The sequence below is a fragment of the Suncus etruscus genome, chromosome 12 (genome assembly GCF_024139225.1).
Source record: "Suncus etruscus isolate mSunEtr1 chromosome 12, mSunEtr1.pri.cur, whole genome shotgun sequence".
NCBI lineage: Eukaryota > Metazoa > Chordata > Mammalia > Eulipotyphla > Soricidae > Suncus > Suncus etruscus.
The window spans coordinates 8382222-8397145 of record NC_064859.1 but is presented as its reverse complement, the minus strand read 5'-3'; the positions used below and the strand labels follow the sequence as shown (position 1 = coordinate 8397145).

At 44.9% G+C, this 14924-nt stretch overlaps 1 protein-coding gene across 3 annotated transcripts in view; it reads right to left on the bottom strand.

Annotated features, from left to right (window-relative positions):
- Positions 1-14924, bottom strand: part of FAM120B (family with sequence similarity 120B) — a 60750-nt gene that overhangs the window by 14364 nt on the left and 31462 nt on the right. For all 3 annotated transcript variants that reach the window (XM_049785168.1, XM_049785170.1, XM_049785169.1), the window contains exons 4-5: positions 7790-7891; positions 4922-5097 (exon numbers count right to left, since the gene is read on the bottom strand). In XM_049785168.1, the coding sequence (XP_049641125.1) occupies positions 4922-5097; positions 7790-7891 (278 nt within the window). The remainder of the gene's footprint in view (positions 1-4921; positions 5098-7789; positions 7892-14924) is intronic.

The window sequence follows — 14924 nt, the reverse complement described above, 5'->3', positions numbered from 1 at the left end:
TTTATCCCCATTTGCTCCTTTTTAAAAAATAGTTTAAACCATCATTTTTTTTTTACTCAGAAAAACCCTTATTTTCTTTAATTTCCAAGTGTGTGATCCCCCCTGCTTCTGCCTATTTCTAATTGCAATTAACTTCCAAATTATTTTATTTTTGGCTTTTGGACCATACCTATCAGTGTTCAGAGAACACTCCTGGCAGGCTCAGGGGAGCAGAGAGGATGCCAGAGATAAAACCTGGATTGGTTACGCACAAGACTAGCAACTTCCCTGCTGTACTATGTCTTTGGGCCCTTAAACATACAAGCGTCTTTGGTCATCCCAAGCTCATAGTCAATAGTTCTTTCTTCTTGGTTCTATGGAGATAGTTTGTGACCCAGTATGTGGTCTAACTGGGGACTGTCTCATGCCCTAGGGAAGAGCATGTGCTCACTTTTGGGGGTGAAGGGCTGGTGCATCTCTTCCTTTAAGGCATGCTTGCTGGTCCGGCTTTTGCCTGTACGATGTGCCTGGCAGACGTAGTTTGAGTAGTACCCTAAGACTGCTTTGTTGCTGTCACTAGCTTCCACTGTGCTTGTTAGTTGTTTGAGCTTCCTCGTGTTACTGCATTATGCCTAGGAGTGTGAGTTCTTGTAGAAGCACCAGTCCCTTGATCAGAAAGAAATGACCATGCCTGTCTCTAAGAGCTGTCCCAAATTGGAAGTCTGGCCTCGCTGGCCTTTGTCGAGAGCCATTTGTCTTTAAGATTCTTTCCCATGGGGGCCGGCAAGGTAGTGCTAGAGGTAAAGTGTCTGCCTTACAAGCACTAGCCAAGGAAGGACTGCAGTTCGATCCCCCTGTGTCCCATATGGTCCCCCCAAGCCAGGGGCAATTTCTGAGAGCTTAGCCAGGAGTAACCCCTGAGCATCAAATGGGTGTGGCCTGAAAAACCAAAAAAAAAAAAAAAAAAAGATTCTTTCCCTGCCTCTGGCTTTGAGCTTGTGCTGAACGACCAACTCTTTTAGGCAGCAGAGAGCCAGGTTCAGTCTTCTGGCCCACCCTACCAGTTTGTGTCTTGTGTCTCCTGATTGCTGAGTTTAGGCCACTGGTGAGTATGAGATGATTGAAATGAAGAAATTTATTGCCATTTTTTGACAGTCATTCATGCTTGTGAAGTTTGTCTTGTCTTTAGAGAAACTCTTTTTTTGTTTTGTTTTGTTTTTGGGTCACACCCGGCAGTGCTCAGGGGTTACTCCTGACTCTACGCTCAGAAATCGCTCTTGGCAGGCTCGAGGAACCATATGAGATGCCGGGATTCTGATAGAGCAACCAATACCAATATCTTCATTCACTGATCTTGGTGGATTTCTATTCTGTTCCTCACTGTTTCTGCTGTGCTGAGGGTGACCCTTTGTGGCTCACCCATGAGAGCTCCTTGAAGGATTAAACTATGTGTTGCTCTTTTTGTTTTTCCTACCCTGCTGGTCCTCTGCCAGTGACCTGTCTCTGTCCTATGCTTTTGAGGTTTGGTAAGGTCACGGGGCTACTTTCCATGTGTCTTTGGCCCTGCCTCAAGCCCTGATTGTGACTTAAGGCTCCATGGTTTCTCACCACCCTCACCACCACCACCACCACCACCACAGCCTTTGGAAGCTGTTCTGTGGGATAGGTGCATGGCGCTGGAGAACAGGGCAAAGAGAGGACCCGTGAGGATGGGTTCCAGAGAGAGCAGAGTTAGGTCGGAGGCTGCAGGGACCCAGTGGAAGGGGGGTGGGGGGAGAAGAAAGGGAACCTGCTTCTGATTAGGAAAAGGCTTCAGGGGTATCATATGGGAAGAGAACACCGCATAGAGAATGGAGCAAGTGGAGAATCTGAAGTGTGGAGGTGAGTCTCAAAGATGGTAGAATCCTGTGACTTGTTTTCATTTTTATTTATTTATTTTGTTTTTTGGGCCACACCTGGTGACGCTCAAGGGTTACTCCTGGCTATGTACTCAGAAATCGCTCCTGGCTTGAGGGACCATATGGGATGACGGGGATCGATCGGAGGTCCGTTCTGGGTCAGCCGAGTGCAAGGCAAACGCCTTACTGCTGCGCTATGGCTCCAGCCCCATGTGACTTTTTTTTTTTTTGTTTTTGGGCCATACCCGGTGGTGCTCAGGGGTTACTCCTGGCTGTCTGCTCAGAAATAGCTCCTGGCAGGCACGGGGGACCATATGGGACACCGGGATTCGAACCAACCACCTTTGGTCCTGGATCGGCAGCTTGCAAGGCAAATGCCACTGTGCTATCTCTCCGGGCCCATGACTTGTTTTTATATAAGTGACAGCTAATCAGTTCAGGGGGAAATGAAAACACCTACACATGGGCAACAGAATGGCCAAGGAAAACTGATAATCTAGAGCAGCTGAAGAAAACCCATCATTTTCTAATGAGATTAAGATTTATTGGCATGATGGGATGGAGAGATAGCATGGAAGTAAAGCATTTGCCTTGCATGCAGGACGGTGGTTTGAATCCCAGTATCCCATATGGTTCTCCAGTCTGCCAGGAGCAATTTTTGAGCATGGAGCCAGGAGCCACCCTTGAGCACTGTCGGGTGTGACCCAAAACAAAACAAAACAAAAAAAGATTTATTGGCATGCAATTACACTTTTTGCTGTTAACAATTTTAATAAAGGCTGATTCTAAAATGTCAACTATAGCATTTTATGTCTTGCTTTTCAGTCAGTTTTGCTCTGCCATAGAAAGCGCAGACAATACTGAGGGTACTGACTTCTTAGTCATGCTGCTTTAGAATTCTACATAATTATATTGGGCCAGAGAGATAGCATAGCGGTACAGCGTTTGCCTTTACCCAGGACCAATGGTGGTTCAAATCCTGGCACCCCATCCCAGATGGTCCCACGTGCCTGGCAGTGATTTCTGAGCGATTTCTGAGCATAGCCGGGTATGACCCAAAAACCAAAAGGAAAAAAAAAGAATTCTACATTATTATAAAGTATTTGATATACTGTGGAATTATAAAAATAATGTACCTTTCTATGATGTAAGCCTGAACTTCTTAAACTCTCTTATCCCTAATCTGGGGTACAGAGAAGAGCAAATGCATGTTCACATGCACTTGAAACCAACACCAAGTCCCCAAGTCCATCTCCGGCTGACATGTCCATTCGTTCTTACTTAGGACGTAAGAGGACAGTCCCCACGGGGTCTAGCTTGCTGCAAGTTGATAGAAATCTACGAACTGCAGAGCTAGGTGAGGAATAGGCAGAGCCTAACCCTCAGCTGTGGAAAAATGGCTCAAGGCCTGTCCCAGGAGTTCTCGGGGACTACAGTGCTATCAGTGTCAAAGCCTACGATCATGGGAAGAAAATACTAATTGAACAGATGAGTAAACATACCCTTGGTTATCTAGCATTCCCATTCCTACTGCTCAATCTTAGCTAGTGTGCCGTGGAGATAAACACCAAAAATAAAGACATGGGCTTAACATGTGCTGAAACCAAACTTAGCTTGACACTTGACTATCAGATAACCCTGGCATTCTTTTTTTTTTTTTTTTTTTTTTTGGTTTTTGGGCCACATCCAGTGATGCTCAGGGGTTACTCCTGGCTATGCGCTCAGAAATTGCTCTTGGCTTGGCAGACCATATGGGATGCCAGGGGATCAAACCACAGTCTGTCCTAGGCTAGCATGGGCAAGGCAGAAGCCTTACTGCTTGAACCACTGCTCTGCCCCCACCCCTGCTATTCTTTATTAGCTTAAACTTTGCTAGATCTGGTGCATATGAAGTTCACTCTAGACAAAACAGTAATGCAAACACTGAAGTTTGTACAGTTCAGGTGTGGTGGATAAGGAAACAACAAATTTCCAAAAGCTGCTGAACAACTACACACTTAATAAACTGGAAATCCAATGTAAGCTGCAAATGGGCAGTTACAAAGGCAGTCAGAAAAAACAATCAGCAAGGAGGTCCCTGAAATGAGATTAACACATTTAAAGTGAGTTTCAAGAAGCAATCAGCAACCTGAAGTGACTCCAAGTCTGAAGATCATGAAAAAGAACTACCAAGTCCAAGCAAACGAAACTGTGATGGTTGTGCAATATGGACACAAAGATTAAAGACAAAAGAGCACGAAGGGGTAAAGTATAAGAAAGAGTCTCCATGGGCCAGCAAACACTTTGTTGTAGAGGATTTTTATAATCACTGTTATGACAAAGGAAAACTTTTATACAGCTGCATGACTGAGGAAAACAGATGGGTTTAAGCCACTTTTTATGTATGTGGAAAACTAAGATTGGTCTTTTCATTTCCCTAATTTTCATATAAAAATGAATTATAAGACTAAAGAAAACGAAAATATCCAACTTACTAAATAAAAACTTGATAAGGACCTAGAGTTACACTGTTTCTATCGTTTGATGTCCCAATAGCCCCTGGTGTAGCTACTGTTGCCTTCTTAGGAAGGGAAAGTACGAACAGGAAACGAGGACCTGCATTTCACACACATTTCAGGAGAAGGGAAGAAATTTTCCCAGAAATGAAGGGCCATAAGTGAGCAAGCTCCAGCCAGATCAGGGCAAGGGAAGCCTGGACCAACTCATGGCCACACCAACAGCACCCACACAGCAACCAAGGATAGTGCGTGTCAAAGGTCCTTGGAAAGCATGATAAAAGAGGCTGCTTCAATAGCATGAATTAGTGGCCTCCTGATGCCACCAACCTCTTACTCCACAGCAGTTGCAGCTTCTCAAATGTCCAGGACATGGTAGGTAGTGTCCTTTTTAATCTTTTCGCCTGAGATGGTACTCTCAGCGGACCGGAAAAGGACACTGGAAAGATGTTGCCAAAAACAGGCCCCTGGTCATGCCCCAGAGAACAGCAATTTCTGGGGGCAAAAACAGAAGGGATTGCAGGGACCAGACCCCAGGGCTGAAGTTACCTGCACAAAGAGGTAGATCAAGAGGCAGCAAAACGCTTTGAAGGGGCCTTCCACCTCCTGCAGCTCTTCTCTGGCAGAGGACAGGTCGAAACAAGCCAGCAATGTGTCCAAGCGCTGGGCTTGTACTTCTGGCTCTTGTCGGTTGAGCCACAAGAGTTTCAAATTAGGTGTTCCCCCTAATTAGAAATAAGAGTTTGTTCACTTTTTTTTTTTTTTTGGTTTTTGGGCCACACCCTGTGATGCTCAGGGGTTACTCCTGGCTATGCGCTCAGAAGTTGCTCCTGGCTTCTTGGGGGACCATATGGGACGCCGGGGGATCAAACTGCGGTCCGTCCTAGGTTAGCGCAGGCAAGGCAGGCACCTTACCTCCAGCGCCACCGCCCGGCCCCTCACTTTTATCTACATATATGGAAGGGGTCTTGCATGGGTGAGGTCCTGGCACACACACATATACAAGAAGTGAAGGATGTGGGGCTAGAGAGAGTGCAGCAGGTAGGGAGTTTGCCTTGCACATTGCTGACCCAGGTTCAATCCCCAGAATCCCATTAGGTTTCCCTGAGCCTTCCAGGAATAATTTCTGAGAGCCAGGAATAATCTGAGCTCCACTGGGTGTGGCCCCAAACCCAATCTCCCCCCACCCTGAAAGTGAAAGATGTGTGTGGGCTATATGCAAATCAGCTTTCTATTTTGGCCAAGGTGGGGGTGGGAGTGTGGCCATCACCGCATGGCTGTGGCACTCAGGCTGTTCCCAGGCCTGTGCTCAGAAATGAACCCTGGCAATATTCAGTGTAATACGTATAGTGTGAATGATTAGAGCCAACTCAAGAGTAGCATGCAAGTCAAGAGTCTTTTTTTTTTTTTTTTTTGGTTTTTGGGCCACACCTGGCGGTGCTCAGGGGTTACTCCTGGCTGTCTGCTCAGAAATAGCTCTTGGCAGGCACGGGGGACCATATGGGACACCAGGATTCGAAACAACCACCTTTGGTCCTGGATCGGCTGCTTGCAAGGCAAACGCCGCTGTGCTATCTCTCCAGGCCCGCAAGTCAAGAGTCTTATCTCCTGAAGAGAGAGAGCAAAAAAGTGTCTGCCATAGAGTTTGGGGGGGTGGGGGTGAAAAACAGAGGAAAATTGGGGACATTGGTAGCTGAAATGAACTCTAGTGATGGGAAGGGTATTGGAACATTGTATAAAAACCAACCATCAACAACTTTAACTCTGTATCTCAGTTTCTCAGTACAAAAAAAAAATTCCTTCTTACCTCCTGTACTATCTCTGGTCCCAAACATGCATTTTTATACAAAGAACTCAAGAATTTGAGGATTTTGACATATTCAGGGGAACTACTTAGAAAAAATTCCCTGCAGATACTGACAATCGTGTATATGATATTATAAATGTGTAAGTGTATGCATGAATATCTTATGATATCATATGAGTATCTAATGCCTTTGTGTAACTACATATATACATTAAATGAATACATGCATATATGTATTTATAACTGTATGTATCACAAACATAAACATTATGTAGGTGTGATTATCTTGCATAATTATATCACAGATGTAACATGTGAATGTGTGTACTCGCAATATAAGTGACATAAATGTGCATGTAATAAACATGTTATATGCAAATGTTCAGTGTATTTATAAATGTAACTGCATAACGTTATAGTTGCATATTTTATATATGAATTTATCACACATATGTGACATTATATAGAACACAAATATAAAATAATGTATTAATACGGGGCCAGAGAGATAGCATAGCGGTAGGGCATTTGCCTTGCATGCAGTTGATTCAAACAGATGGTGGTTCAAATTCCAGCATCCCATATAGTCCCCCGTGCCTGCCAGGAGCAACTTCTGAGCGCAGAGCTAGGAGTAACCCCTGATGCTGCTGGGTGTGACCCAAAAAAGCAAAAAAAAAAAAAAAAAAAAAAAGTATTGAATATGCATTTTGATGAATGGACGGTGTGTGAGAGAAAGACTATTATCCTATCACACAAATATCAAGAACAGAGATGAACATTCATATACAGAAATGTATTCCTTATATAAAAGGATATATTAAGGATATTTATTTTGGTCATTTAAAAATTTTAAATTCTCACCACTTCCTAAATTTCTATGTTTTTTCCAGTCCCTTCTGTTTTCACCTTTTTACTTTGTCAACAATGTGATTTCTTTCTTATTTCTCCCATCTAAGGAATCAAGTACTAAGTACCATCACTACTGGTGGAAATGGCCTTTCAGGAAATAGTGCTGTGGCCGTAAGTTAGGAGACACCTTGGAAATGGAGCACTTATGAGCTTACCCAATTAACACTGTGGTAGAAGAACAGAAGCCTGATGGAGTTGTGCCTCATGCTAATACTCCCTCCCTAATGAGCTCTGAGCTGGTCTCCTTTCCTCAGACAGCTGCTCCTGTACAGGCAGAGATTTCACACCTTCACAGAGGCACCTGCAGCTCAGGTTCCCTGGCCTCAATGAAGGAGAGACTCCTCCAGCAAGAACAACAGGAGCTGCCATGACAGGAAACTGCGGGCCCATCCCGTTTCAGGGCAGAGACCATTCAGCGTCTTTCTCAGATTATCTTCTTGTCTTTACCTATCAGTCTAACATAGGCACTAACCATAGGGTTGCTATCTAAGTCACCAGTAGGGACAGTTCTCAGCTCTGGGGAATGAGAGCATGGGTGCATAGACAGGAAGGTGTGAGGGAACAGAGCCAGCCCAGCTCCGACATCACCAGGACAGGAGGATGGGATGTATGGGAACAGAGAGAAATGCTGGGCAGAGGCTTCTACAGAGGGCACAGGGCTAGCAGGAAAGGGGCAGGGGAGAGAGGCCAGGCTGTCCTACCTGGCATGTTCATCTGTAGTGGCCTGACAAAGTCAGGGTGCTGTAGAGGGTTTCCAGCATACACAAACCACTCCTTCACAGCAGGAAAGGAGTCGGCACCATCTGAGCAGACACAGACAGGTCAGTTAAGTGGCAACAATAGTGCCAGGAACCAAGCCCCAGAGGTGAGAGTGCTGACTCCCAGGGTTGCCCCACACTGGTCCCACCCTGCCCATGTGAGTGCCCAGTTATTCCAACATGACATAAGCCTCTGGCGTGGGGGCAGGAAGGGTAACTCAGCAGAGGCCCCACTGCCTGCTGGAGCTCTAGGGAGGCTTTTCTGTGCCTTTCCTCAGTCCACCACCTGACTGACCAGCAACTGCAGTGGGAGATCGGCTATAAATGGTCAGCAGTCACATTTATGCATGGTGTTGGCATGTCTGCCACCTCTCCCTCTCCACAGGGTGCAGGGAGGGAAGTGAGCTACTCCCTGCTCTGCAGCTTGTCCTGAAGCTGCTCTTCGGAAAAAGAACTTGCCCCTCCACCTTGAGGAGTCAGGTCAGGCTCCTGGCCCTCCCTCTCATGTCTCCACCCTTCCTGTCTCCACATCCACAGAGGTTAATATGACCAACTGAGAGAGAAGGATGCAGGATCATGTGTGAACAACTCAGGGCATATCCAAGCCCTGCTCAGGCCTTACTCTACACTTGCTCCCTTCAAAGCCATCCATAGCCTTCCATGCTGGGGCTCCAGAGACACAGCTGGGGCCCTCAGGGTCCTCATGCCACCTATCCCACCCTGTATGCATACAGGGCTCTCCAGGCCACGATTCCAACTCCCTACCCAGTTTCCCCACTTGTTTCCCCTCTGGGTCCCAGATGTGGTATCTGCTCCTCCCATGGGAATCAGGACTCTGCTCTGTGTGCTCCTCAGAACATCTGTCCTGGGGCCGGAGAGATAGCATGGAGGTAAGGTGTTTGCCTTTCATGCAGGAGGTCATCGGTTTGAATCCCGGCATCCCATATAGTCCCCCGTGCCTGCCAGGAGCAATTTCTGAGCCTGGAGCCAGGAATAACCCCTAAGCACTGCCGGGTGTGACCCAAAAACCAAAAACCGAAAAAAAAAAGACCATCTGTCCTTGTCTCAACCACCCTTCCTTTGACAAGAGCCCACTGGTGTCCCAGGGCCCCACTCCCAACCGTGAGCCCAAGAAGAACCAGGCCCAGCATAGCCACAGGGCCAATCAAACTCAAGTAGCTCAGAACAGGTCCCAGCTGAGGCAGTCCCTGTCTGTCCCCATCTCTGTCTCCCTCTGGTTTTCTCTGTCCCCCTCTCTGCCTCTTTGTCTTCCTCCTCTTTCTCCCTCTCTCTGTCTCCCTCTCTCTTGTCTCTATCTCCCTCTCTGTCTACTGTCTCCCTCCCTATCTCTCCCCTCCTTCTCCCACTCTCTTCCTTTTTCCCTGTCTCCCTCTCTGTCTCTCTTTTTCTGTTTCTGTCTGTGTCTCTCTCTGCCCTCTTACCCCCTACAGCAGCTATGCTGAATTCCCAGCACTGTAACTATACAGTCAGGAGGTGTGGCCCAGCAAGCATGCATGTGGACTGCAGGGACTTCTGGCTGACAGGACCATAGTGTGGCCAGTGTCTGACACCACAACCATGTATATACAGTCAGCACCACAGCAGAAGCGAGAGGGAGAAGGGGGATACTTTGCTCAGGGGAGAGAAGAGGTGGTTAGCTAGTTGGGGATTTTCTGTATCCACATACTACTCACTCCAGTGTCTGGACCCAGAGCTTGTAGCTGAGCTTGCAGTGCCTACAGCTATGCAGGCTTCAGAAGCAGACTCTAGGATACAGGCACTAGCTGGGGTCCAGGCAGCTCGGTTACTCGGAGCCTCCCCAGAATGGCACTCACCTGCCAGGGAGACCTGGCCCAGCGACAGCTGCTCACTGAGCACAAGCAGAGAAGGTTCCTGCCTTGTCTGAGATACTATGAGTGCTAGATGCCTTGTGAGACGCAAACAATCCTGGGAGGGTCATGTGCGAATGTCCTCTAAAATGAACACACCTCCACCGGCTCATTCTCACCAACCCATGTGCTGGAGCAACACCGTATTATCAGGATAGTCCTCACTGCTCTGTCCTCCTTCCATCACCTAAACAAGCATGCATATCAAACTGCCATAAGTTCCAAGAGAAAAAAGCATCAGGAACTTAATTCTATGGGGTATAAAAGAAATATGGAGGATTTAGTTTTTGAATTTGGAAGATTTAGTTCTCGAGGGTTTGAAGGATAAATAAAATTGACTAAAAGCATAGATAGCCTAGTAAGAAAAATAAAACCCTTGGACTAGAGAGACCAGTAAGTTAGGCACTTGTCTTGCATGTGTCCGACCCAGCCTGGGTTTGATTCCTGTCAGTACATAAGGTTCCCCGGAGCACCACAAGGAGTGCTGCCTGAGTGCAGGGCCAGGAGTAGCCCTGAGCAATGCCTGTGGGAGCCCCTAGACAAACAAAACACTCTTTGTTAACAGGATAGTTTTTAAAGTAAAGTCCTTAAGAGTAGGTTGGTGTAAAGGAACAACAGTCTGCAGACAGGCAGCTGAGAGGGAAGCGGGCGGGGAGGTGGTTTCCCATGGAAGGTGAGGTCTCTGCAACAGGACAGAGAAGGAAGCCTGAAACATCCTAAAAGACACCCAAACTGGGTCAGAAGAGGGTGGAGACAGAATGTCAGCTGGAGACGACCCTACTTCTGAGTAATTCCAGCAACAGGAACAAGAACACAGAGGATAAAATGTGAGCACACAGGATGAGAACATCTTCAAACTTTCTCAGAAACAACCACTGCCACAGAGCAGACTCCTGCAAGTACCAAAGGAAGTGGCTGGGCAGAGTTATGAGGCAAACAGGGGTCTCTGAATGGATAGTGGAGGGCACAGGGCAAACAGGGGCCACTGGGGAAGTGGGAAGTAGAGGATTTGAGACAGGAGAGGATGAAATCATACTCATAATTTTCCAATATAATAACAAATAGTAACACAGACCCAAGAACTCAAGAATCTTCAATTGGGAGCAGGAGGTGGCACCACAGATCAGGCACAGGCCTCAAAGGAACAGATCCAGGTGTGACTCCAACACTACAGGTCAGAGGCTCTGGTGAGCTGCATCACCACAGCACTGCATCTCAGGCCCAGCATGGAACTGCTGGCCCAGTGGGCTGAGAATGGCTAGGAGGCGTCCTGAGTACCCTCTGCAATGTTTGGCATCCTTCGTCCATCCCCATGGGACAGACACAGAGAACATCACTGCGCAGCTGCAGGAATCACACACCACAGCTAGGAAAGGCATGTTCCAAGAGGGAGCTGTGCACTTTCTCTCAGAGCCATGCATGTTATATAGGAGGAAACACATTCTCATCAGCAATACTAAACCAAACACAGCAGCACATTCACACCAATAATATCAATCAGGTAGTAATCAAGAAGTCCACTCAAAATAAACCAAAGCAAAACAAACAGTAAAAACAAAAAAATGGGGCAGAGCAATAGCACAACAGAAAGGTATTTGCCTTGCATGTGGCCAACCTGGATTCAATCCCGTCTCCTATTTGGTCCCATTTGAAAGATAAAAAGCTCAATTTTAAGACAAGTTTAATGTTTAGTCGTTTTTCTTACTTATGTTATTTTAATAAAGCTACCAGCAAACATGAAAGTAAGTAAATCACATTAACAATGTAGGAAACCTAAGTGAAGGTTAGAAACTTTTTTGTTTTGGTGTTTGGATTACATCCAGCAGCTCAGGGGTTACTCCTGGCTCTGTGCTCAGAAATCACTCCTGGCAGACTAAGGGCCATATGGGATGCCAGGATTTGAGAATCACCGTCTGTCCTGGATTGGCTGCGTGCAAGGCAAACGCTCTACTGCTAAGCTATCTCTCCAGCTGGAAACTCTTTTTTGTGCCCCAGCACAGCTGGAAGGAGCTCAAGAATAGAGCCAGGTGTGCTCCCACAATCACAACAAATAACTTAGGAAAAACTCAAGGGCAGGGAGACTTGAGTGTGTGTGCTCTCTATGCTCTGGATGTGTGCTCTGGCTTCAGTGGCTAGCACCACTCACTCCCCATAGCACTGATGGAGTAACCCAAGGAAAACAATACATATACTCGAATAGCCCCTGGGAAATATTCTACAGTACACACATTTTTCATGATGAAGACATAATTTTGAACCATTATAATTTAGGGTCAATATGCAATCATTTTAAAAATGGAAATTCTCAGAAGGGCAGAGCCAGAGGAGCCCGACAGCTCGCTTCTCTTTGTGGCCGAGCACATCTCCTAATCAATAACGCTAGCATGACATGTAGAAAACACCACACTATAAGCGTGACAATGGGGAAGCAACGCAGGCCTCCACCATGCATAGAGAATGAAAATGGCAGCTCCCATGTCCCGAAAAGTGCCTACTATCTATTTAGCCTCTCAGATAAAGAGTTTAGAGAAGCAACATGGAGGATCCTTATAAAACTCTAAGAAAGCATGGAACAAACTGAATGGACCACAAATAAGAATCAAGAAGAAAGATTTACAGCAGACCTTTCACAAGACACTCTCAAGGCCAGAAGGCAGTGATGGGATATAGTGACAAAACTCAATGAAATGAATGCCTTACCTAAAATACTGCACCAAGCCAGACTCACTTTCAGGTTTGAAGGAAGAATACAGAGCTTCATGGGTAAATAGCAGCTCAGAAACGTTACAGACTCAAAACCAGCCTTAAGAGAAAAACTGAAAGGTCTACTTTAAGACAAGACATACCAAACTTCTACACAAAGATGACACTAAATCCCATGACATTTATCTCTCTCTCTCAATGTCTGTCAACAGACTAAATGGACCAGTTAAAGAAACACAGAGTAGCAAAACAGATCAAAAAGCTGAATCCAGGCGCCGGAGCAATAGTACAATGGTAGGGCATTTGCCTTACACACAGCTGACCCAGGACAGATGGTGGTTCGAATCCTGGCATCCCATATGGTCCCTGATATGGAGCGATTTCTGAGTGCAGAGCCAGGAGTAACTCCTGTCACCAGATATGGCAAAAAACAAAACAAAACAACAACAAAAAAAAATCAAAAAGCTGAAAACAACATTCTGCTGCCTACAAGAAACACTTCTAAATAGTCAGAACAAGAATAGACTCAAAATCAAAGGTTGGAGGACAATCATCCAAGCAAACAACTCCCTTAAAAATGCTGGAGGGGCTGGAGAGATTTGCCTTGCATGCAGGACAGTGGTTCAAATCCCAGTATCCCATATGGTCCCCAAGCCTGTTAAAAGTGATTTCTGAGCCTAGAGTCAGGAGTAACCCCTGAGCGCTGCCAGATGTGACCCCAAAACAAAAACAAACAAACAAACAAAAAATGCTGGAGTGGCCATATTAATATCAGGTGACACAAACTTTAGACTTAGAAAAGTTATAAGGGATAAAGATGGATATTTCATTATAATCAAGGGATATGTACAAAGGAAGAAATCACACTCCTAAACATAAACACAATCAATGAGGGACCAGAAAATATTTAATACAATTGTTGTCAAGCCTAAAAGAAAATATCAATAGCAACACAATAATAGTGGGATATCTCAACACTGCCCTGTCACCCTTTGATAGGTCAACTAGGCTGAAACCCAACAAGAATATACTAGCTCTGAAAAGAAAAATGGAAGAAAGTGGACTAATAGATATATATAGGACACTCCATCCTCAGAAAACTGTATACACATACTTCTCAAATGCACATGGGTCATTCCCCCATAGACCACATGCTGGCCCATAAACATATCTCCATAAAATCAAGAGGATAGAAATCAAGCAGACTACCTTCTCAGATCACAAGGTACTGAAATTAGAAGTGAACTAAAAAGGGACACAGAAAAAAAAAACGTTAACACCTGGAAGTTAAATAGCTCACTACTGAACAACCAGTGGGACAGAGATGAAATCAGAGAGGAAATCAAAAGACTCCTGGAAAAAAATACAAATGAAGACACAAACTATCAGAATTTGTGGGGCACAGCAAAAGTGGTCTTAAGATGAAAATTTATAGATTTACAAGCACACATTAGGAAGGAAGAAGGGGCCTACATAAATAGCGTGATGACACAGGTTATAAAATTAGAAAATGATCAACAAAATGAACCAAAAATAGGTAGGCAGAAGGAAATAACAAAGCTTAGAGTAGAAATCAATGAAGTGGAAATCCAAAAAACAATCTGAAAGACCAACAAAATCAAAAGTTGGTTCTTTGAAAAAATAAACACGATTGATAAACCACTCACAAAACTCACAATGAAAGTGCCAGAGAGAAACTTAATAAACCAGATTAGAAATTAAATAAGGAGATCACTACAAATACTACAGAGATTCAAAGGGTAATCAGAGACTATTTTGAGAAGCTCTATGCCACAAAACATGAGAACCGGGAAGAAATAGATAAATTCTTGGACTCTTATATTCTTCCATGGTTGAACCAGGATGATCAAGCATATCTAAACATCACTGTTGAGAAAATTAAAATGGTAATCAAAAGTCTTCCCCAAAACAAAAGCCCAGGCCCAGATGGACTCACTAAGAAATTCTTTCAAACCTTTCAAGAGGTTGAAACCTACCAATCCTTTTCAAACTCTTTCAGAAAATTGAAAAAACAGAAATACTCCCAAATAGTTTTTACAAAGCTAACATCACCCTGATACCAAATACAGGCAAGAGACGCTGCAAAAACAAAAACAAATAAAAAAAAAAAAACCCAAAAAACACTACAGACCCTGATGAACACAGATGCAAAGATCCTCAACAAAATCCTGGCACATAGGATTCAATGCCTCGTCAAGAAGGTCATACACAATGACCAAGTAGGATTCATTCCAGGAATGTAAGGAAGGTTTAACATACGTAAATCAATAAACATAATATCAACAAAAGAAAAATAAAAACCAATGAACATATCAGTAGATGCAGAGAAAGCATCCGAACACATGACAAAACTTTCAACACGATGGGAATGCAAGAAACATTTCTCAATATAGTCAAGGCCATTTACAAGCCAATGGAAAATGTTGTTCTTAATGGAAATAGACTGAAAAGCCTTTCCCTAAAAT